This window comes from Brachionichthys hirsutus, chromosome 10 (assembly GCF_040956055.1).
Source record: "Brachionichthys hirsutus isolate HB-005 chromosome 10, CSIRO-AGI_Bhir_v1, whole genome shotgun sequence".
Lineage (NCBI taxonomy): Eukaryota > Metazoa > Chordata > Actinopteri > Lophiiformes > Brachionichthyidae > Brachionichthys > Brachionichthys hirsutus.
In genome coordinates this window covers 6,099,738-6,121,565 of record NC_090906.1, presented here as the reverse complement: position 1 = coordinate 6,121,565, position 21,828 = coordinate 6,099,738, and the positions used below count along the sequence as shown (strand labels likewise).

Genomic DNA, 21,828 nt, shown 5'->3' with positions numbered 1-21,828 from the left:
GAGCATTCTCAGCTGTCTACCGACGGCCCCTGTATTTAGAAGGTGGCGACAGAAAGGTCTGCAGAAAACATGTGCAAATAGCACCTTGGAACATGAGTGGCTTTTCTTTATGTTGTACATTTGCTATTTATTGCTCGAGTTGATTGCTTTTCCCTCTGACACACTTTGCTTTATAGAATCACAAGTCAAGCAATCTAAGATGTGCTAAGGAGCCTTTAAAAAGAAGGTGAAATTTACACATTTAACTTTCTTTTTTTTTTTACACCATTCTTTGTTGGTGACATCCCTTATGTACATGCTGTAAGGTAAAAAAAGTACTAATTGCTAATTATTCTATTTATATTATTGAGTTTTCCTTTTCTTAGTGCAAAATTTGGTAGAATAGCAAGAAAAAGGCCACAATTTGCTACTCCAATATCATCATGACCTGGCTTAAAGGCAGGACTTGGGTAAATACATTTATTCAAGAAACTAAATTGATTATGCAGTCAGTTCATCAGTATCAGTGTGTAGTGTGTGGATGTGTGAGAGTATGTACAGGTGCAAGAAAACTGAGAATATTTCACCCAGAGCAGACTGGCTGCTTAAACACCGATGCACCGAGAGGTCACGCCGTCCCCGCTGTCAGCCATCACTCCTAATGAGCCACTCTCCACATCCTAGCAACCAAGCAGGAAGTAGGTCTTGAGGCGCAGGGAGCCATGAGATCTGTTCATCACATCAACAGCCTCTTAGTAGCACAAAAACATAGCAATCAACTTCCAATAGCTCTCCCTCAGTCCTCATAACCAAACCCACCTCGGACCTGGAAAAAGAACCCATCAGAACTGGGATAGCAGCTGGAATAAAAAGGAATGACAGGCACGTTTACCATCGTAATCTATGAAAAGGTAAAAAAAAAAAAAAGAAAAAAAAAAAGAAAGAGACAATGAATGTGAAACTATAACGTTTTCTTCTCCTGTGACAGATGTCCAAATGGTAACAAGCATGCAGCCGATTGCATCAACCTCTGATTTAGACTTTAAAGTGAGGGGGGGGGTAAGAAATTACAGGTAACAAATAGCCCCAAAGAACCTGATGCAACTCAGACACCAAAATGTTGAAAGGCTCACATTGGAGCATCGGCTTCCTTTGACTTGGCTTCAAGACTGAGTTATGCCTTTGGTAGCCTTTGAACTTAGAGAAGTAGCCAACCACTCCCCTTTCACCCGTTTGAAACTAGACTGCACCGGCTACAGCATTACTTGCATCAACTTGCAGCTGGATTGGCCGGCCAGAGAGTGATAAGCATCATTCAAATGGTCAGTCAAATGGGCCACAAAACGCACAATACTAAGCAGGAAATGCAACAATTTTGCATAAATTAAACACATTTCCATTTGTTTTACAGTCTTAACAAAATATGTTTGGGTAGCTTTTGCAGACTCATATTTGGAGAGGCTAATCCTTGAGCTAACCCATCAACCCGAGCCTGGGTTCTCTTTATGTGTTTTCCAATGATGTCACCAAAAACACAACCACAATATTTAAAACCACAACAAAACTTTGCTCAACAACATTTGTTATTTTGCATTTCAAATGGAACGACTGTGTGGGAGTATAAAACGGTTGGTGTCACAAATGTATTTGGCTCTTTTTTTGGGCTACCTACCAGTAACCCTTAAAAAGATGAAGAGCAAGTAGGAGTATGTGAAAACAGTCCTGAATGAGTGGCTGGAACGCTTCTCCAGGCATTTCCTCTTCTTCCCTAAGTGCTAACATGAAGTGACTTGCTTTTAGAATTGGAGAACACTTACGTCTTCACCCGGTGAAGTGTTGAAGTGAAGTGTTGATGAAATTTCTATGACAGATTTTAATTATTTTTTTTATTTAACTTTCAGAATCAGAATCTGAATCAGAAGTAGTTTATTGCCATTGTCAATGAGGGTTCACAGACTAGGAATGTTTCTCGGTGAAGTCGTGCTACATGTAACAGTAATGACAAAATATACAAAAACCATACAAGTACAGACACATCACAGAACAGCAGCATCAGGAGTGGATACACAGATGTATATTAGCAGCAGTAAACTAGCGTAATCACGCAGTGCAAATGGAACAGTGCAATCATATGATTTGTTTCTTAAACCAGATGCATTACAATGCATGAACCGAAACCGTGTTGCCAGCACTATTAACTGCAGCGCTCCTCTGCAATCATTTCATTTTCTTCTGAGAGGTTTGTAATGATTGTATTCCACTTTTCCTAATGCCATTAAGTAAATCATGTTGTATAGGGGATAAATTAACGTCACACATAACAGATCAGGGACCGGGGACTATGCATGCAAAAGCACTCATTGGGCCAAAGCATTTGACTTAGACTAACTTCTCAATATGACAAAAGAGGCACTTTTAAGTAATTTAAGCATTGAATTAGGTGTGCTTTTCCTCTGTGGTCAGTATGCGAGGAGAGGAGAGAGAGAGAACATTTACAGTTAAATTAATTTAGAAGAGCTGTGCCATCGTACTGACAAGAAGGAACTGGGTTTCTAATAAATGCCATGAGCGTCATTACAATTCTACAAACTCAACTGTAGCCAAATGCACCCCCCCCCTGAGTGTCCTCCCCGCCTAGCGGGGCACAAGGAGCTGACAACATTCTGAGCCAAAGAGTGCAGCCATGCAGAGCGTAACACTCAGGGAGACAGGTGCTGTAGAGTCTAATCTGATAAAGCACTAAATCTAGCTGACGCCCCTGGGTGGGTTTCACAGATAAAGTGAGAGAAAGTGTGCTGCAGTGTTGTGTTGTGTGAGACAGACTGGTGGTAATGCAGAAGTAGCTGGAAAGCAGACAGACAGACAGACGGACAACAGCAGACTGAACTTGAGAAAAAAAAAAGGAGAGTGAGCACTGGACTTTCACAACTGCTTTGCTCTCCACTTACATTTTGAATGCTCAACGGATGCTTTTGTTATTTCCTTGGTGTGCTGAACTGGCGTTGGAGTGAAGGAGGCAGCGGTTTGACTGCCTTGGTGCAGGTACCAGAGCTCTGTTTGAGTGTGTGTTGTCCTCCGGGAGCCGTACAACGACACAGTTTCTCTCATTGGAGTTGGGCTTTCATAAATACATTTCGATGCCTTTGAAGTCAATATGCCTGACGTATTGTGACAGTTTACTAATGATCAGATGCTGTGTCATGTTTGTTTTCTAACAAACGCCTGGAGTCCTACGCTGCACACACATTCAGTTCTTCCAATCGTCTGTATCCCTAAACGAGTCTTCATTGTTTAATTCCTCACAATCCTCGGATGACAAAGGAGCCTCGCAACACATTTCCCCTCTTATAAACAATTTACAATGAAATGAAAGAGCTCCTAAAAAGGAAGTTGTGTAGTATCGTCCAAGAGGAAAACAGTCAAATGTGAATTAATTCTTCATTTTTTTTTAAACGTAATATTAACGAGTCAGACTGACTGGCCGATAAACTACAAAATAAGTAAATCATGCCGACTAAGCTCAATAGGTTTTTTATGTATTAAATGAAACTCACTAATCTGTGGTGTAAATCCAAGGCCATGGCAATGTCACTCATTTATGGATTAGTGTGAATCTGTATGCAGCACTAAACAATGAAGAATATAAATAGTACGACATCCCCCATTAAAATGTGGTGAAGCACATCTGCTTAATTCATCTACCATATCTATGACTATAGGCTTCATTCCAATACGTTTTCAAATAGATCCATATCGTTTCATTGAGTAGGATTGAGTCATGGGTTGGCCGCTCGAGCTCAAGGCAGCAGAAGTGGGCGAGCAAGCTCAGAATTAAATGAAGAGACAGAGAGAGAGAGACGGCTATTAGTGACAATCCTGGAATTAATCCGAGAGGAATAAAAGGTTGTTTCTGATTGATTGAGGGGGCAAAGTGGCAACCGGTGACACCACTTTTACACCTTTGCCCCACTTAAATCACAGTCCACCTTTTCTGTTCCCACTTGTGTTTGTGTATGCGTGGCTGTGGGTGTGGCCACACGCACCTGATTGCTGGTAAGTCGAGCCAAATGCCCCTCATCACCTCATCATCATGCAGTGCAAGAACCGCAGCTCCTCAAGCACGCATCACCGGATTATTGATCAGCCTCAGCAGCAGATAGGCTTTGTCTCACATTTTGACTTCCTTGTGTTTTGCTTCTTGTTAATCTGCAGTCTCCCCGTGTTCAGGAATTCAGCACCAGCCAGCAAGAGCCGACCTGTGATGCCTGCGTTTCACCCTGCTCTGCTTTCCGTCAATCCGGCCGGACACCAGACCTCTGCTCCTGACTTCAGTGAATCCCTCTTGTTTTTAATCTCCGGCCTGCTATCTGAGTCTGTTTTTGGGCCCAACTTTAAACTGAGCTGTAAAATGTTTTGATTTTTACCAAGGAGATCAAACAGACAGACAGAAAGTAAGACGTCGTTTGTCTGTGTTTGTTTGTTAGCAGGATTATGGAATATTTTTGGATGAATCTTGATGAAAAAAAAAATCTGAAGACGTGTCTTAATCTAATTTAGATCCAATTAAAGTTTGAGAGTGATCCGGATAACCGTTTGGATACAAATATCTGGATTTTAACCATTTACTTATAATAGAGGCTTTAAAAAAAGAATATCTTGTAAAATATGCATTCAATTTACTGACTAAAAATTACAGTCATAAAGGGGTCCGATATGCACTATCATGCAAAATGTCTTCTGGATCTGATCCAGAATGAGGTCAGGAAAAATATGAAATATTAACATTGAAAACCCCATTTATGGAATCAACTCTGATTCACTTTTACTTTTCATGGTTGGTGTTGGTGATGATCATGTGGATGGTGTAAATCTAATTTGGAGGGAAATGACCTGCTTGGCGGAGGTCTGCCCTCTCTGAGTGCTTTTCTAGTTCAGTTCTAGTTTCGTGCCATTTACCATTACCATTCTTGGTAAACTGATAGTAAACAGCACATTTATGTCACTTGCTGATGATGAGTATTAACTTTGTGTTTGCCGACCGTTTTGATTAACGTGCTTCATTTGGAAAAATCAGGAATGTTTGTGGCAAACCTCCTTAAAGTGTAGCATATTGGTCTCACTAAACTAAACTAGGCAATGCATTTCAACATCAACCCAACTCAGACGTAAAGTTATGATGCATCTGACTCAAGTTAATGCTCTTGTGCTCCCTCGTCTTCAGGAAAGACGTGACTTTTATTGGAGCAATCCATAGCACAGAATTAGCACAAAAAAAACCCTTGAGCTGAGACATTAAATCTCACAAAGTCTAAAAAAAGTCAACAATTACAGACTGGAAGGCTGGTAAATTGGAAAAGGCATTTCCCATCAGGCTCGTCTCTCCCCTGATGAAGGCTCTGCCTTTCAGAGGATGTAATCTACTTTGTCCGTGGGATGAAAGCAGCCCAGGAACATGCCTGATAATGTAGTTCCACTGGAGTCCCATGTGAATCCTGACTGTAATTAAAACCCGTTTGAATGACGGCGAGAGGGATTCATTTCCATCTGTCTGCTGTGGTTGCAGGGTCCAAGTCTGAGTCGATTATCCCGGCTGCTGGCAAACAAGTTCAATGACGAGTGTCGAAGGTCTCAGAACGATTCGGCACACTGGATTCATGTGCCTGCTTGTGTCCATATGGGGGCGACGGTGGCGCAGTGGTTGAGAGGGTCGTCCTATGATCCCCTCTAAACAGACTAACGAGGAGGAAGTGGCTGAAATCATACATCTCAGAAATGGGACGCCGCCCATCACATCATCAATATAAGTCACGTTGTGGTTAATATAATTATCACAGACAGTCACACACTGGCAAACAAATGCAACAGTCGGGTCACTCACTCCCACAGCAGTTTGGCAGCAGACCCAAAACACGGTTCATTCACACTAGCGGCGCAGCATCAGCATCAGCATGCCTCACCGTCATCCGAGTCTTCCAAGATGTTGATTTTGGTAGTGGGGTAGTGCATTCCCAGACGCCCCCCGATGGGCAGCGACAGGGTGACGTTGAAGCTCTCTTCTACCTCGTACAGAGAATCGTCGATGATCACCACGCGACAGGGCTTCTCTCGCTCGCCTGTGCCAAAGCGGAGGACGCTGCCGTGCTCGTCCGGACGGGAGATGTAGTCTGAGTAGGAGAGTACGGTGGTGGGAATCGTCCCTGTGGCAGAGCCTGGAGAGAGAGCAGGAGGAGACGGAGAAAACAAACAGCATCCCACATTTAAAACACATTAAAGTGGCCCATTTGTAATCGGCATCAGAAAACCTGACTAACTTATTTCAGCTTCCGGTACATTGTTCTCTTCTAATTTAATGGAATTGTGACAGTTTGTGAAGGCTCAACCTTTAATTAAAGCAAAAGCCTATCATGAGTCAGTGGATTAGTTTAACGTCAGAATACAGGAGGGACAGACAAGCCCTGGAGGTTTCAAGTCAAACCTGTGGAGCAGGTTAGCTTTTAGACTGGGTTAAAGAGGAAAGAGAGAAGCTAATCTTTACCCTGCTGCGTGTAGCAGACCACCATGAGCTCCTGGCTGGTGTCCCCACTCCGGTGCACAGGGATATGAAGCTCTCCCACATCCTCCTCTACTGAGTGGGTCTGTTCTGGGAAGAACACGGTCGATTCTAAAGGGGGGTGGAACACAAATCAAAGGTAAATGATATGTATAACAATCTCCAAAAATCCACAGTACTTTAGGCCATTAAGGATTTAGACAGGCTTTTTGTTCTGGCTCTGCATTAGGCACTCACACCTGATGATGCCAGTGAAGTGGTGGCCCTGCGGTGCGCTTAGTCACTCGCACAAATAACAAAATGTGGGGAAAGTAACACAGTTCTCAGTTTGCTGCAACCAGGGGTGCTCTTCAAAGAGACCACTCCCGAAGTTCTTCTTGCTGCCTGGTGTGTCGATGGCGCTCAATCACGTGCGCACACGCCTCTCTGACTGAATCAGCTGGGAGCATTTCAGATCGACTCCTTTGCGAACAAAAGGGTCAGCAACACCATCTCTCTTATTTCTCTTTCATTTTTCAGTCTCTTAAGAGGAGTTGGCGATTGAGAGAGCAACTGTGAACCAGTGAAAGCATCGTCTATCAAGGCGAAGAACTTACTGTCATTGTAGAAACAATAAATGTTTGGAACTGTTTTCCACAGTCGCACGGGGACCAATAAAAACACTAACGGAGTAGACTGGGCTTCGGCTCGTTCCAGATCTTCTGGGCACTTTGCCGCCCCGCTCACTCTTACTTTTAGAATGAATAAATGATGAACAAGACACTTGTTGGCTTTGAGTCTTCAACATGAACTCACATTACAATGGAAAAAGAATCGGACTTGAAAGGTGTAATGACATCATCGTTAAACTACCTGAGGCAGCACAGGGGCTCAAGTATTTGTCAGGTCTTTCTAACCTGTTTACTCCCCCCCCCCCCCATCTTTTGCTGCCAACAATCTGTCTCTCTGCAGGGGAATACAAATATTCGGAGCACGGAATTACCTATTACACAGACACGCCACTGTACCCTGATTTTCATCTCGCTCCCCACACTCTCATCACACACCTGCTCACAGTACTCTCACACTTGTACTATTTTGCTCATTTCTAGTGCCTCTAATTTCATCCTACATTTAGCAAAGTGACTTTTCAGCCAAGTGGGCCAAGTTCACGCCCTGGAGGAAAACACAGTCGTCTGAAACCATTCGTGGGGGAACAGAAAAACACATTCCTTTACAGAAGGCTGTTGAACTAGTGAATACTTGCATCTGATCTTTGCATAAAGAATAAGAAACATTTTTTTTACAAGTATGCTTATCTAATATTGATAGGATTTCATGAATATTTCATGAGTCTTCTTTCTGGTTATCGTCCTTGTGGTTGAATTTTACTCATCACCAGTTTGTAAATATGGCGACACCCATCAGTAAGTGGCTAAAAACTAACTATAAAAGTAAAAAAAATGCACCCCCCCCCACTGCAAAAAAAGAACCCAATTGATGACAACATCTACAGTAACTATACACGGTGCAATGCCTCTCCTTACAACATCCACCTCACCGGATGCAGCCCTTCTTTAGCCAGGAGATTCTACATCCTGAGACCAAGATGTGATATTCATAAAGGAGAGTGTGCGGCTGCAGCTGGTCCCGCGACTTCACATACTAAAAATTACAAGAGAGAGAAAACAATTCATCATTTAGGGGAATGGCCTTGGAGCAAAATGCAGTAAAGTAAGAGCTGTGCTAATGTCCTTGCTGCAGAGGAAAAAAGGAAAAATATCAGACACTGGCAATATGGTAGACTCGTCTTCAAGAGCCAGGTGGCTGTCGGCCACCTTAATCTTTAGTCAGCAGTAGCGTTCAGGGATTATATATGACAGGAAGTTACACGGGTTGGTCTCCCAACCAACCAGAAGACCAGACAAAGCCAGTTTTCATCATTAGACATCGAAGCTCGGGTACAGCCAACTCCACAATCATAGCTAGAGCCCATTAAAGTAGAGAGTGGCACATATCTGTCACGTTAGACAATCCCCAGAGGTAACAGGAAACAAAACAGCCCCTGCCCTCCACCCAAACCATAATGAACACACAGGGGAAGAGAGATCTCGGAGCTGGAATGTGAAAAAGACAAAGACACAAAGTCCTAGTGAAGTGGAGAGCAACTATTGCATGTCACTGTGAATGCCTTAGTCTTTCCAGCTTTGTTGCACATCTATAATTGCACAAAGGTTACGCTGACGACAGAGTAATGTATACAGAAAGCATAATGCGTTTGCTGCACGAGAGCAAAGATATAACCTTGATGTAGCAGCGCAGCCAGATTTTTAAACTACTTAATAGCCACTAACGCTTCAATAATGAGCAGACAAAGACACAAAGAACTGGGAGGAGGAATATGTAAAGTATTTAAAAAGGAGACTTTCTACCCACGACTACTGTGTGACTCGTTCCATCGAGAACATATAAAGACAAAAAAAGACCTGGAACTCTAATCAAACTGCTTCGGCTTTCATTTTAAGGTTTTTATGAAATAAGCATTGTCGGCAACTGATAGTGAAAATACAAAGCTGGTCTCATCCCTATAATAAATTTCCTGGGCTTCATGTCAGGACTGCATTCCTCCTCTGGCTGGCAGTAGATCTGACATGACTGTATCTACAGAGGCGTTCATATTGACAATCCTCAAGCACCTGAGCACCACAATGTCTGATGCTGCACACACACACACACACACACACACACAAAATGTGACAAAGACTTGTGTTGTTTTCACTGCTTTGCAACAAGAGTGGTTGAGTGGAAATCAGTTTGTGTGATGTGAACTACAGACGTCAGAAACGTCCCTGCAGCTGCAGACAAACTGTATCCTGCCTGTCAGATGGACAAAGGAAACTCCACATCGCGGAATATGTTCTGATAATTGAGTTTTCCATCCTTCATCCGGCCTGGTGTTTGAATTTCATCGACACATAGATGCAAATGGATTTTCTTGTATGAACCATAAGTGTGCAGAATATTTTTCCTGAATTAAAAAAAAAAAAAAAAAAAAGTTATTTCCAGCTTTATTGTAATTATTCTACTGACTGGGCAGAAGTGGGCCGGAAAGAAGTAGACAGCATTTATAATGTGCTGAAAGGTAACTGACAAGATAAGACAAGACACGGTCGTCTGAAAAGACCAGGATGATATTCTTCTTCTTATGTTGTCAAATTCTCATAAAAGTCATGCATTTAAAATTTTAAACAAACTAAATGTAGTTTGTTTCTCAGATAAATGAATAGTCAATAGTCTAATGCTGAACGTATCTGTGTGTGGGTACAGGACACAATGGCAGGACTGACCATCAATTGGATCCAGGATCTCAACGGTTGCCATGACAGGAAACTCCATCACTCCCATCACCGGCTCTGAAAGCAGAATCTGAAAGGTCTCCGCCTGCTCGTACTTCCCATCAGACAGTATCCGAACCCGCCATGTGGCTCTGGTTTGACCCGGGTTGAACTGGACCTGCCTCTGGGACTTCACCTTGAAGTCCTCATCCTTCTTCGCGCCGCCATCCTCGGTGCGGATGCCTGAAACATTCAAAGGCATGAGTAAAAAGGACAGGATTATTTATTTTCATTTAATCGCACCTTAAAACAATCGTCCTGTGATAGTTTCACTCAACTCAAGCGACTCCTTGACCATTAAATTGAGCACAGTATATGGGTGTGGGGCTTAGTTGAAGTAAATAAATAAAAAATCCAGAATATTACTTGGATCCAGATCAGGTATGGTTGTATCTCAAATATGGTGGTGGAGTTAATATACAATTTTTGACCAAGCATTAATCATTTTCAGACGAGAAGCAAATATCTTGAAACAGTTCCTTTCTCACAAAGGAGAGAGAAACCCTTAAGAAAAATTAACCTGTTGTTTTTCTCCAAAACAAATCAATCAAAATCTTTTTTTATCGTAATTATGATTACTATTATTATATTATTCCTAACTTGGAATAATCTAAAAAAAACAGTGCAGCATGGCAAAAACATAACCTCCTTTGTGAAGCTGAGAAATAAGACAGAGCGGTAGAAGAAGACACAAAATAAAGAAAGCAACCATGACAGAGTGAAAGACAGGAGACAGAAACAGATTAGAAAACAGATTAGATATTCACGCTCTTTGAAAGTAGTGTGAAAAAGAGGATTGGGTCTATTTCTCCTCACTGATCAATTACAGTGCTTCAGGAATGTGTGAAATGAATTTGTGTCTGAAGTATTTAAATAAGCATATTCCACCTTACTGAGATGGATTAGCTACCGTGATAATTTCCCAAGGGCGAGACATGCTCGTGCGTGTGCATGTGCGTGTGCGTGTGTGTGTATGTCACACCTCCGTTTCTCTTCAACCGTCTCTTTCATTAATGACAGATCTTTCATGTGAATTCACGTTTTCTACAATTCATCTAACTTTAATGCTCATCGATACACCTCCTTCAAAGTAGGAGGGCTCACATCGCGCCACTGGGTCTCACATCAAACACGCATTAAGGAAACCGAGATGGCATGAGCCATACAATAATGTATTATATTTAGAAATATGCTGTTCATATTCCTTTGTCTACGATCCCCGTGTCTCATGAGAACACGCTGAGTGCAGCCATGCCGGGCCGATGCATGTGCATGTGAATAAAAAAAGGATTTGTTTCCTCCCTCTCATATACACACAAGCCTGAACAAACAGAAAAAAAAATAACAGGGTGAAAAACATATGCAGATGAGCCTGGATGTATTATATTATAAACACAGTACGATCTAAGACTTGTGTATTGGGTGCAAAATTTTGAGCTGAAAATAATGCAGCCTTTTACACAGTCACGCTCATTTCTGGCAGTGCACCTGCAAGGACCTTCAGTGTTTGCATCCAGTCACAAACCTCAACACAATGGTGAAAGAAATGTGATTAGAAGACTCAAGATTGTTAGGAATGTTCTGTTTTGGCTTTGCCAAGAATAACCTGGAGTGCACAAATGAAGTTGGGAAAAGTTCAGATAGAATACACTAGCTCTTTTGTGCATGCCCTGTACATCACCAACACTACCCTGTTATTCTAGACTCTAATACCTCATTCTCCTCTTATCCAATCACAACCTGTCCTCTTGTTAGCAAATCATCTGCAAGTTGTCAACATTTTAATATGCTCTCTTTCGCTGCTATCATTCAGCTGTCATTTCAGTCCAGCAGGTTCTGCAACCCACTTCCACCCGTGAGACCGGGTCACCTCCAAACAGATCTTCCCATAAGCAGTCTCTGTCATTAAGCCATCCTAAAACAGAGCTCCCCTCCTCAGCACCACCAGTGTCTAGGATCCAGTGTGGAAGTTGTCTTCATAAGGGAAGGATCTTATCCTCGACTTCCTGCTGGGGTCTGAACACCGAAGGCTCGACCTGTCTCTATAGACTAGCTGGACCATTTTCCAGTTCAGTGAACCAGCTTTAACCCTCTCACAGTCAAAAGTGAAGCAATGCCAAAACTAAAACTCTGATCCCACTGCATAGGAGGAGAACACAGGTTGGCACACAAATGTGAATTAGAACAACTCATCATAAAGTAACTGTATTCTTAATCAAAAAGGATTTTACAGGAGAGAACAAAGGAGCGCACGGACAATGAGACCGAGACCACCCCCTCAAAAACCCAATGCCATAGAAGGTCTTTCCTTCCTGTGGCAATTCAAATATACATATAATCCACTATTTCTATTAATGCACTATGTGCATGCTGTCAATTTGCTCTGTCTTGTTGAGTGGAGCACTGTTGCTGATAGAATTCCCCTCTGGGATTAATAAAGTATTCTGATTCTGATGAAAACATCAGGTGGTTCAGTGAAAATGAAATTAATTAATTAACACTGCTTGGTTCACATCCAGCTCTTGTTCAAAGAAGCCGCGCTTCAAAGCAGACACGTGATTAGTCGATTCCATGGCCATCTTCTATTGGATTGGAGTGTTGCGCTGGGAAAAATGTCACGGCCACCTACAAAACAGATGGAGAACGAGACCGTGGATGGAAAAGAGCATGGCAATTTAGACATCTCGTATTAACCAAGAAACACTGCTTGGTTCACATCCAGCTCTTGTTCAAAGAAGCCGCGCTTCAAAGCAGACACGTGATTAGTCGATTCCATGGCCATCTTCTATTGGATTGGAGTGTTGCGCTGGGAAAAATGTCACGGCCACCTACAAAACAGATGGAGAACGAGACCGTGGATGGAAAAGAGCATGGCAATTTAGACATCTCGTATTAACCAAGAAACACTGCCATCACATTCAAAAATATAGGACTTATTGTATCAGGTCTGGACCATATACATGCTAATGAGAAATACACCGCAATAATTTTTACCGTTAACCTGTTAACTGCATGAAAATTAGGCATCGTGGTTTCGGCCCTGGTTGTTTGGCGACATCTGGACTTACAGGTGAGATTCACAGCGTAACATTGATCCCGGGATTTCATTCAACATGCTGCGCTCTGTCGCAAATACACCCATAAGCTTCAAATGATCCACTTCAAGTAAATAATAGACAGAAAAAGTGCTGATCTTCAGTGAATGGAGACCCTTGCAGGACTCCCTGGGGAGGAGGAACATGCTTTGCCTGGGGGGGTCACAATGGGGTTCCGTCTCAGCAGGTAGAGATACATCACATCAGGGCTTTTGATCACTGTGCTGCTGTTCCTCAGAGCAACAGTCACTGTCTCACACGCACGCACACTTTTAGCTACAAAAGGCTGCATACAAACGAACAGGAATGCTTTTTATAGTTGCACCTTTTCTTCGGCTCCTGGTTGTATTTTTGCAGAGTTTGACTGAATGTAAACTATCGGGTTCATCGTAACTTCTGTGATTGCAGGAAGCTTTTGGCTTATATTATCATAAATGGCATGACACGTTAGACCAGCTGAGGTGGAGGGCTGTCGACGAAAGGTTCATGGCAACAAAAGTAGATATTATCCGCTGGTGAACTGATACATATATGTACATTCTGTATGGCAACAATAAAGAGGTTTGCATCCCACTGGAGATGAGCGGCCTGGTGAATGCACATCTTGTTAGCAATCCTGAGATTACTCTCTTGCCAGAAAAGACAGAACAGAAAGGGACAGTGACGAGAGGAGAGTAGACGAATGAGAAGTCGGTCCTTTTTCCCCCTGTGGGGTTCCTCGATTTCCTCATTCAGCAAAGAAGGTAGAATGAAGAGATGACAGAATTGGAAAGCAGAGGAAACAATGTGCAAAGCACAAGGACGTTTGGGTGGAGATTTTAATGAAGAGGAGACAATTTGACAAAAACAAAGTTGGAGAGAGAACGGCACCACAAATGGCTACAACCAAATAAAGGACGCCCACCTGAGAGAATAGATGACAGGGCAAGGACAAGCGGCAAAGGAGCGCTGCACTGAAGTGGTACAGCGAGGAGAGAAGCATGTAGATGTAATACTAATGACAAATGGGTAGTGGGTGAAGAAAAGACATTAAACTCAGTCTACGGCAAAGACCCTGGGCTGTAATGCAGCAGAAGAGAGGTGGTGCCTTTAATGAGGAAGAGCAGGCTCGAAGCAAAGGCGCCAAATGGTCTGTACAGTGAAATGAGCTGAGGAGAGATTATAGATGAAAAGGGAAAAAGGTGCGATAGGTTAAGCGAGCTGACAAGCCACCGGGACAGTGTCACGCCTGAAGGAGTAAAACGACGTGATGAGACTTTGTAGGCGACTTCACCCACCCCACAAAGACTTAAAATAAAGGTTGATATCACAGTCATTTTTATCACAAGTTTAAAAGAGAGGTATAATCCTGAAACAACGGGGAGAGGCATCCCATCTGATCCCAGCGCGCTCCGGTCTTGTTCCGCCTGAGCTTTTCTTTGCAGGGCATCTTTGGGCCTTGATCTCGCCTCTGCCTTCCCACGCCACCACCTCTTTCTACCTGTATGTCCTGTTGCGATGGAGCACCTGTAACTGTTGCCAGATACTACAGCAGCTTTCATCAGCTAGCCCTCGCGACGGCCACGAGCTTCTCACACCATAATAGCTTACTTTTTGCCTGCCAGCTCGTTTCTTTCCCACCATCGACCATTCAATTTACAGCTCTGGTCTTGCTGTGCTCTTTGTTGCTACCCTTCCATACCCTCCTCCATTAGCACTCCCCACGCGCAAATATGAACACAGAGTTGAAAAAGCATCATTATCTCCATTTACAAGCTCATCTTTGTCACCTGGTTGTTTGTCTCTTGCCTACACACACAAACAAAAAAAATCCTGTGACATGACTTTTATAAACTTGTCGGAGGAGTGCAGCATGCACCAAGACAGAACCCATTACAGGGGCGAGCGAGCTAGATGGTGAATGAAGAAAGGGAGTAGAGTTTATGAAACATTATGATCTGATTGGTTAAAAGTTGTGACGTTTTAAAGCACACATTAAAACACCCATACCTCCACACATCGCTTGCAGGGAGGTGCTGCATTGTTTTTTTTTATGCATCTTTAGATGAAGTCACTTGCAGCCCTTTACACACCTTTATGGAGCAGCAGGGAGGTAATCCAAAAAGAGATCATTTTTTTAACATTGCAGTCAATGGAGCTTCAAATTTGTTCCTCAATATATCGGTTGAGTATTGACCGATGTTTATGGAATTTGACACAGTCATGCACAGTGGGGATCTCTATCTCACCACCGAATTTCAAACGATGTGACTAGATTCGCTGTGTGAGACAGCTATAAACCTGACAATTACCAATATTAAGGTATTTGAGGCATCTGGGGAGGCTCTACATTTTGCAGATGCAGATGGACTACATTATTTACTTTGCATAATTTGATTGTACGAGAGCCTAAATCAAGGACAAACCATCTTTGCATGCATTTTTAAAGCACAGAACAAAGGAACACACATTACAAGAGGAACCTTCTAAATAAAAATTCTATCAATAAAACAACCTCAAATTAGATTATTTCTTTAAAACTGTCACACGAAGTACAGCTTTACAATGAGTTCAAATATCCATCAAGGATTCTATTACTGTGGAGGTATTGATCACATTGGGGCTGCGCAGTGTTTTTGCTATTTTGTTCACCTAGAGTTTGTTGCAACTCCATTATTGGTTCACTTGCACCATTTTTCTGTTCACCAGCCCAGAAAATTGAACTCTATGGAAGTTATTTAATGACTTTTATCAGTTTCGTTCTGTATTCCCCTAAAGTTGAGTATCTTTTGTCATCATCTCCTGGAAAAATACATACTGGGCATGGAGGCACAAGTACATAGAAATATATACAGTACAAGCAAGCATATTTAGAAATCTTATTTGGGTTATGATACAAAATGCTGGCAGTCTGGAAAATGTGTTTTTCTTAAAAAAAAAAAAGGGGGGGGGGGGGGGGGGGGCTGTACGTGTGTGTGTGTGTCGGAGATAACCGGGTGCTCACGTACGCACGGAAGATAAGTGTCAAATAGTAAGCTTTCATGTGTGACACACTTAAAACCTTCCCCAATGTAATAAGCACTAATAAGCACACATACACACACAGGTAGATGGCTCACTGCTTGAGTGTGATGCTAATACCTGACCCAAAGATTACCTGTGATCAGAGTGATGATGAGAGGTGGGAAAGAGTAAAAGCTGCTTATAACTGCTGCTTATCCTGGAGCCAATAAGCTCAGGCACGACAGAGCGGAGCATTCGGCGACACTATCGTATCGTCATCCTTTCAACCTTCAGACCCGCGCAAATGATCAGACATTAGGACGGAACCATGCAGGATTTTTATCTCCCAAACAAAATCTCCTTAAGGGGCTCTATTGACATTTGTGTAGCTGGCTGGATTCAAGGAGCTTAAAATGCTTAATACGCTAAGTAAGGATTATTTCACACTGTATGCTACCTTGACCAGGTGGATTGCTTAAGATCAATGATAAATGAGAGGAAACCAGATTGGATGTGAAATTAAATTCAACCGCAGAACAAGAATGTATTGAGCACAGCATTAACAAGATGCTGAATTAATTATCAAATAATAACTACAAATCCTCACCTAATTCTTTCTTTGGCACACCAGTTTATGACTGTCACATCAACCCACCATCAGCTCACCTCCCGTCTACTGAGATACGATGCACTGGGATGCATGTAAAAGGATGCAATGATTTTAAGTGTCTTAATTCTATTCTATTCCTGCCCTTCTGTGAACCATCATGGGGAAACCAACATCAGTGATGACAAAGACATAATTGAGTCAGACAAAATATGAAAAGAGGAATGTGGTTGCCAGACAGCTTGCAGGGAAAGTAGAAACTGGCTAAAACAGATTCAATAACGCGCTGTGCAAAATCTGTCAATGGAATGAGCGGGAGAGAATCACCTATCAGAGCTATAAGATGGTTATGAGCTGATAGAGCTGAGAATGAACGCCATGTTGGACTCTATGTTTGGGTTCTCCTGGTCACAGCAATGCATTTTTAAGTGTTTCAGAGTCACAGTGAGACAAACCACAGAGAAATAAAGCCAGGCTATCTTGTAGCGAGAATATGCTTCTCTCCTTGTAATTCTTCCTCCTGCAGAGAATGGGTGCAGGGCATCATAATGACATTACCGGCATCTCATGAAGCCTCCTCCGACTCATCAACATCCCTGGAATGGCTAAAGGCCAAACAAAATCAGGTTGGTGTAGAAGAGAAGAGCTATCGTGATAAAGTGCTCATTGAAAGGAAATGTTTTGATTGCTCTCATTGCCCTTAGAGATTAAAATGAATGGGAGACACATACAACTGCAGTGAAGCAAATAGCACGATGTCCAATCTCAGACGTAGTACAAATACTGTTACTACTACTAGTGATAACAATTACCAACCATCCACACAGAATTCCCATCAGCACGGCAAAAACACAGAGGACGTAACAAAAGAGAGAAACACACTGACCGATGAAAGACGTCTCTCCCAGGTAGCCTCTTCGTCTCAGCACCACCTCCAGAAACGCGTCCTCTTCATCCACCACGTAGTACTCCTTCTCCAGGGAGATCCAGGCCCAGTCCAGACGGAACTGCTGCCCCTTGAGGTTGTTCCCACCTGAGCAAAATACACAAACGCATCATGTATGCTGACACTCATACATATACATATATGTACAGTGGTACCTCAGCTTACGAATTTAATCCGTTCCGGGACTAACCTCGTAACGTGAAAACTTCGTAAGTAGAGACGCATTTTGAATGTAAATGCACTAATCCGTTCCAAGCCCCGCAAAAGTATTGTAACGGTTCATGTTTTAGGAGTGTTCATTATTCCTACGCTGCAGAGAGTCCGCAAAGGCATCCAGGGAGGAGGGGCGGTGTGTGTGTGTGTGGGTGCCGCGGGGAGGAGGAGGGGAACGGGAGAGCTGCGTAGCTCCCGCAGCTCTCCCGTTCTCCTCCTCCTCCCCGCGGCACCCACACACACAGAGAGTTACCCGTCGTGTGCTTATTCCAGCGTCCGACGGACGCTACATTATGATATTTTTTTTAAATGTTAATCTATCTGTTAGCTGTTACTTTTTGTCCTCTTTGTTTACTGGTCCTTTGCGGTGTTTTCTGCCTCGCGTTTCTTGAAAAACTGATCCGATGACGTCTGCTTTTGCCGGCTTTTGACAATCCGTCGGAAATGTGCGAGGCAGACGTCATCATAATGAGCAATAGCCCGACTTGTCAACACTTTTTCCGGGTGACACGAGGGGGACACGAATAGCATGCTGAGATACGCATACGCAACGGGTTGCCAGGCAGATGGCAGAGCAGCTACAAGTTTGTTTACGTTCGGTGAACTCTGGGAGCGGCGAATAGCGCTATTCGCCGCTCCCAGAGTTCACCTGGTATCCTGAAATGCTTCCGTAACAAGAGGCAATATTTTCCCATTCAGAAACTTCGTAACCTGAAAATTTCGGATGTAGGGACATTCGTAAGTCGAGGTACCACTGTATTTAGATTTTTTCTTTTTTTTTAAAGCAGCTTAGAACTTAGCTTATACACCTGAACTGGCTGATCGAGTTGCCGCTTTAACAGCCATGTAAACAGGTAGACGTGCCGTTGACTATCTCTGTGGAAAGTTGGCAAGCACTGAGGTGGATCTATTTATTTGATTTAAAGACCATTTGCTGAGTTCAGTGTTCTATAACACCTGGAGAGACTGAGGGGGTAATTTCTGTGACCAAAGGGCCCAATTACTGTAAAACTGTAATGAAGAAAAAGTGTTTTAATTACTTCCAATGCACAGTCCACAAGTTCAAAACAGATATGCTGCTTAGTATTTACAGATTCCTGCAGGGGGGGGGGGGATCTAGAGAGCAGGTTGTTTTATCTCACATTTCTTTGTACTCCATAATTAAATAATGCAAGTTTTTTGTGGTTTCTTCTAAAATAGCACATTATCCTGCAAATGCAAGCCAACCGGTGTGACTTCTAAAGGGTATGCAGAGTGAACACTCTTGTTAGTGCAATGCTGACACAAGCACTCAACAGCCGCCGCCGCCACAAGTGGACAGAAAGACACAGAAGGTGGAGCTCCTGCATAAGTAAAGTGGGAACAATGTAGAACTGAAAAGAAAGAACAGAAGAGCAATTGCTTTCCTTTGTCTGCTTTTGTGTCGTGCCGAACAATGCCTGACTGAGTGGTATTTATGTAAATGCTGCACCAAACATCTGCGTGTTTGGCTCTTAGAGTCGGATGCACAGGTAGACTGTCGGTGTCTGCTGCTCATCGAGGAGAGTTTGAAAGCTCTTTGCTTTATAAGGCTCTTATTTATCCTAAATGATGGAGTCATGCGGTTTGTTAAAAGCACAAGCAGCACAGAACTCCATATGAAAGAGGTCACAAACGGCAGCCGATGTGCTTTTAGTCATCCCCCGCCCTCCCAAAAAAAAAGGCAGCGCTACACAGTGACTCATCCTACACTAAAACAGTCTAATAACATTAGTTCTACTGAAGAGCAATTAAATATCCTGAATAATGTTGTCCAGAGAGAAGATGATACGCTCACAGGTGCGGCTCTGCGGCGGCATCGATGCTGTTAAAAGCAGTGGAGGTGTTCATTTCAGCACATTCTGCTTTGGCAGACTCATCACCTCTGCATGACGGCATGTAGAGGTGATGAAACGGCTCATTTAATAATCAGAGCTCACGCATCATACAGAAAGCCTGTCAGCCAAGACCGCTCTAAACACACAAGCTGCCTATGATCTTTGTTTGTGTGTGTGTGTGTGTGTGGTAAGTAGGAGGCACAAGTAGAGTTATATAGGAAGCTAAGATGGAATTATTCCCCAGGAGCCCAGCAATGTTTCTAATTGAAGGCTTTTATTCTGCCTACCTGTCATATGGAGATGGATGTTTATTACTTGTGAGAATATTAACTAATTAACTCCTTCAGTTTATTTTGGAAAATGATGATTAAAAAGTCCCATAAAACTTTTCTACATGTTTTCCAGAGTAGCTGTGACATCAATAAAAGGATGCGGGTTGTTTTCCAGAGAAAGGAAGCAATATTTATATTTTCTAGTAGATAACATATCTTTATACAATAAGTAACAGAAGTAACTAAAACAAAGTAACTCCTCTCTCTTCTCTCCAAACCTGCTTTTCTACAGACATGTGCTGTCGGGTTGATCGTTAGCCTGCGAAAGAAACTTTCTACAATCCGAATTTTAAAAGCAAAAAACAAAAAGTGTTTCTGATCCTGACACTGGCCTGAATATCTGCACCACTGCTGCAAACGCTTCCAGGCACCAGACAGAAGCATCTATTGTATGTAATGTCAAGAGACTTTAGTGGTGAAACAAAAAAGAGTTCAAAGAAGAAGCAGAATCATTATATGATTCAGAGTGAGTTATATTTATTTGAGTCTACAAGGCTGCCATGTTTAATGGAGCTAAAGAAAAAACGAGACATTTGATATGAAAGAGGAATGAAGAGCATTTCTGGAACAGTAACGACACCACGGAGTCCCACAGGCAACCGCGTTTACACTTTAGCAGTTAATAAAATAAATTTTCACTGTGGTACATTCAGTACAAATATATTTCAGATATTTGTACTGAATCTAAGAAATTAACATTTTTCTTTACTGCATCTCAAAGGCTGTCGTTTGTTTTATGCTTTTTCACATCTGACATCTTCAGCTAGAGATTTTTAGATAAGCATTCGTCATAGAATTCTTTTCAGTGAAGAGTGCAGTGATTCAGGATTGAGAAAAAAACAACAACTTGGATTAGATAGAAATTTTCTGCCCCAGAGAATAAATCAGGGTTTGTTAGTTTTCTGAAAAGCTGACTTTTCAGAGATGACAGAAGAGTGGCGGCACAAACATTTTGTGATCTTTTAAGAATATGATCAATTGCTGTTGAGTAAAGTACAAATAGTATATGAAATGAACATTTAACCAATAATTCTATTAGTAGTAGTATTATTGCTATTACTAATTAAAACAAACAAATAACTAATGAATGGCGGGTGGGTCAGACATTTTAGACACTTTTATAACTTTCGGAGCACTCAAAGAGAACCTATGGTGACGTGTAGAAACATAATACTGTCTGATCCTGCCCCGATATCCTGCATGTAGTACACGTTTATTATATATAAAGCATGCCGAGTAGCCCAACCTCATAATCCTCACACCACTGCTCATGTTATGTTGTGCACTGTATGCTATATATAGCTGAACAATACCATTAATTTCCCTCTTGGGAAAAGAACAGAATTGGACTGAAATCTTCAGACTGAAATACTCACAGCCACGGCAAATATAGACACAGGGCTCTCATCCTGCAACCTGACCGCAGATACGATTTCAAAATTGCAACATTAAATCTTCATGACAGATTCCTTGAAAAAAATGCTTTCCCAGTAGAGTCTTGTACTTCTACAATAAGCACGAGCCAGGTTTGCGTGGCGCACGCTCACAAGCGCCTACAGCAGTTTAAGGTTTGAGTTTGAGTTTATTTAAACGGGGACAATACATATTCATGAACGTTTACACGTAAATATGTAAGATTGTAGCCAATGGCTAATTTCCATCTTTAGTCCCTTTTACATCAACAACATAAAACAACAGGATCAATAAAACAACAGTCATAACAAATAGAACAGTTATACTAAATAGTACAAAATAATGAGGATGATCGGATTGTACCCCAACAATTAGCCAACGGTAAAAAAAAATATAAGTTTAGGCATGGTTGTGGCTACAATGTTGCTCTTCCAATAGCCATGCTTTAAATTGTTTGGAAAATGAGGTCAGAGTCAGGAGT

At 42.3% G+C, this 21,828-nt stretch overlaps 1 protein-coding gene across 1 annotated transcript in view; it reads right to left on the bottom strand.

Annotated features, from left to right (window-relative positions):
* LOC137900236 (FRAS1-related extracellular matrix protein 2-like) overlaps positions 1-21,828 on the bottom strand; it is a 49,742-nt gene that overhangs the window by 14,939 nt on the left and 12,975 nt on the right. Inside the window, exons 3-6 of the mRNA XM_068744297.1 lie at positions 17,474-17,620; positions 9,856-10,086; positions 6,515-6,640; positions 5,937-6,188 (exon numbers count right to left, since the gene is read on the bottom strand). Of these exons, the coding sequence (XP_068600398.1) occupies positions 5,937-6,188; positions 6,515-6,640; positions 9,856-10,086; positions 17,474-17,620 (756 nt within the window). The remainder of the gene's footprint in view (positions 1-5,936; positions 6,189-6,514; positions 6,641-9,855; positions 10,087-17,473; positions 17,621-21,828) is intronic.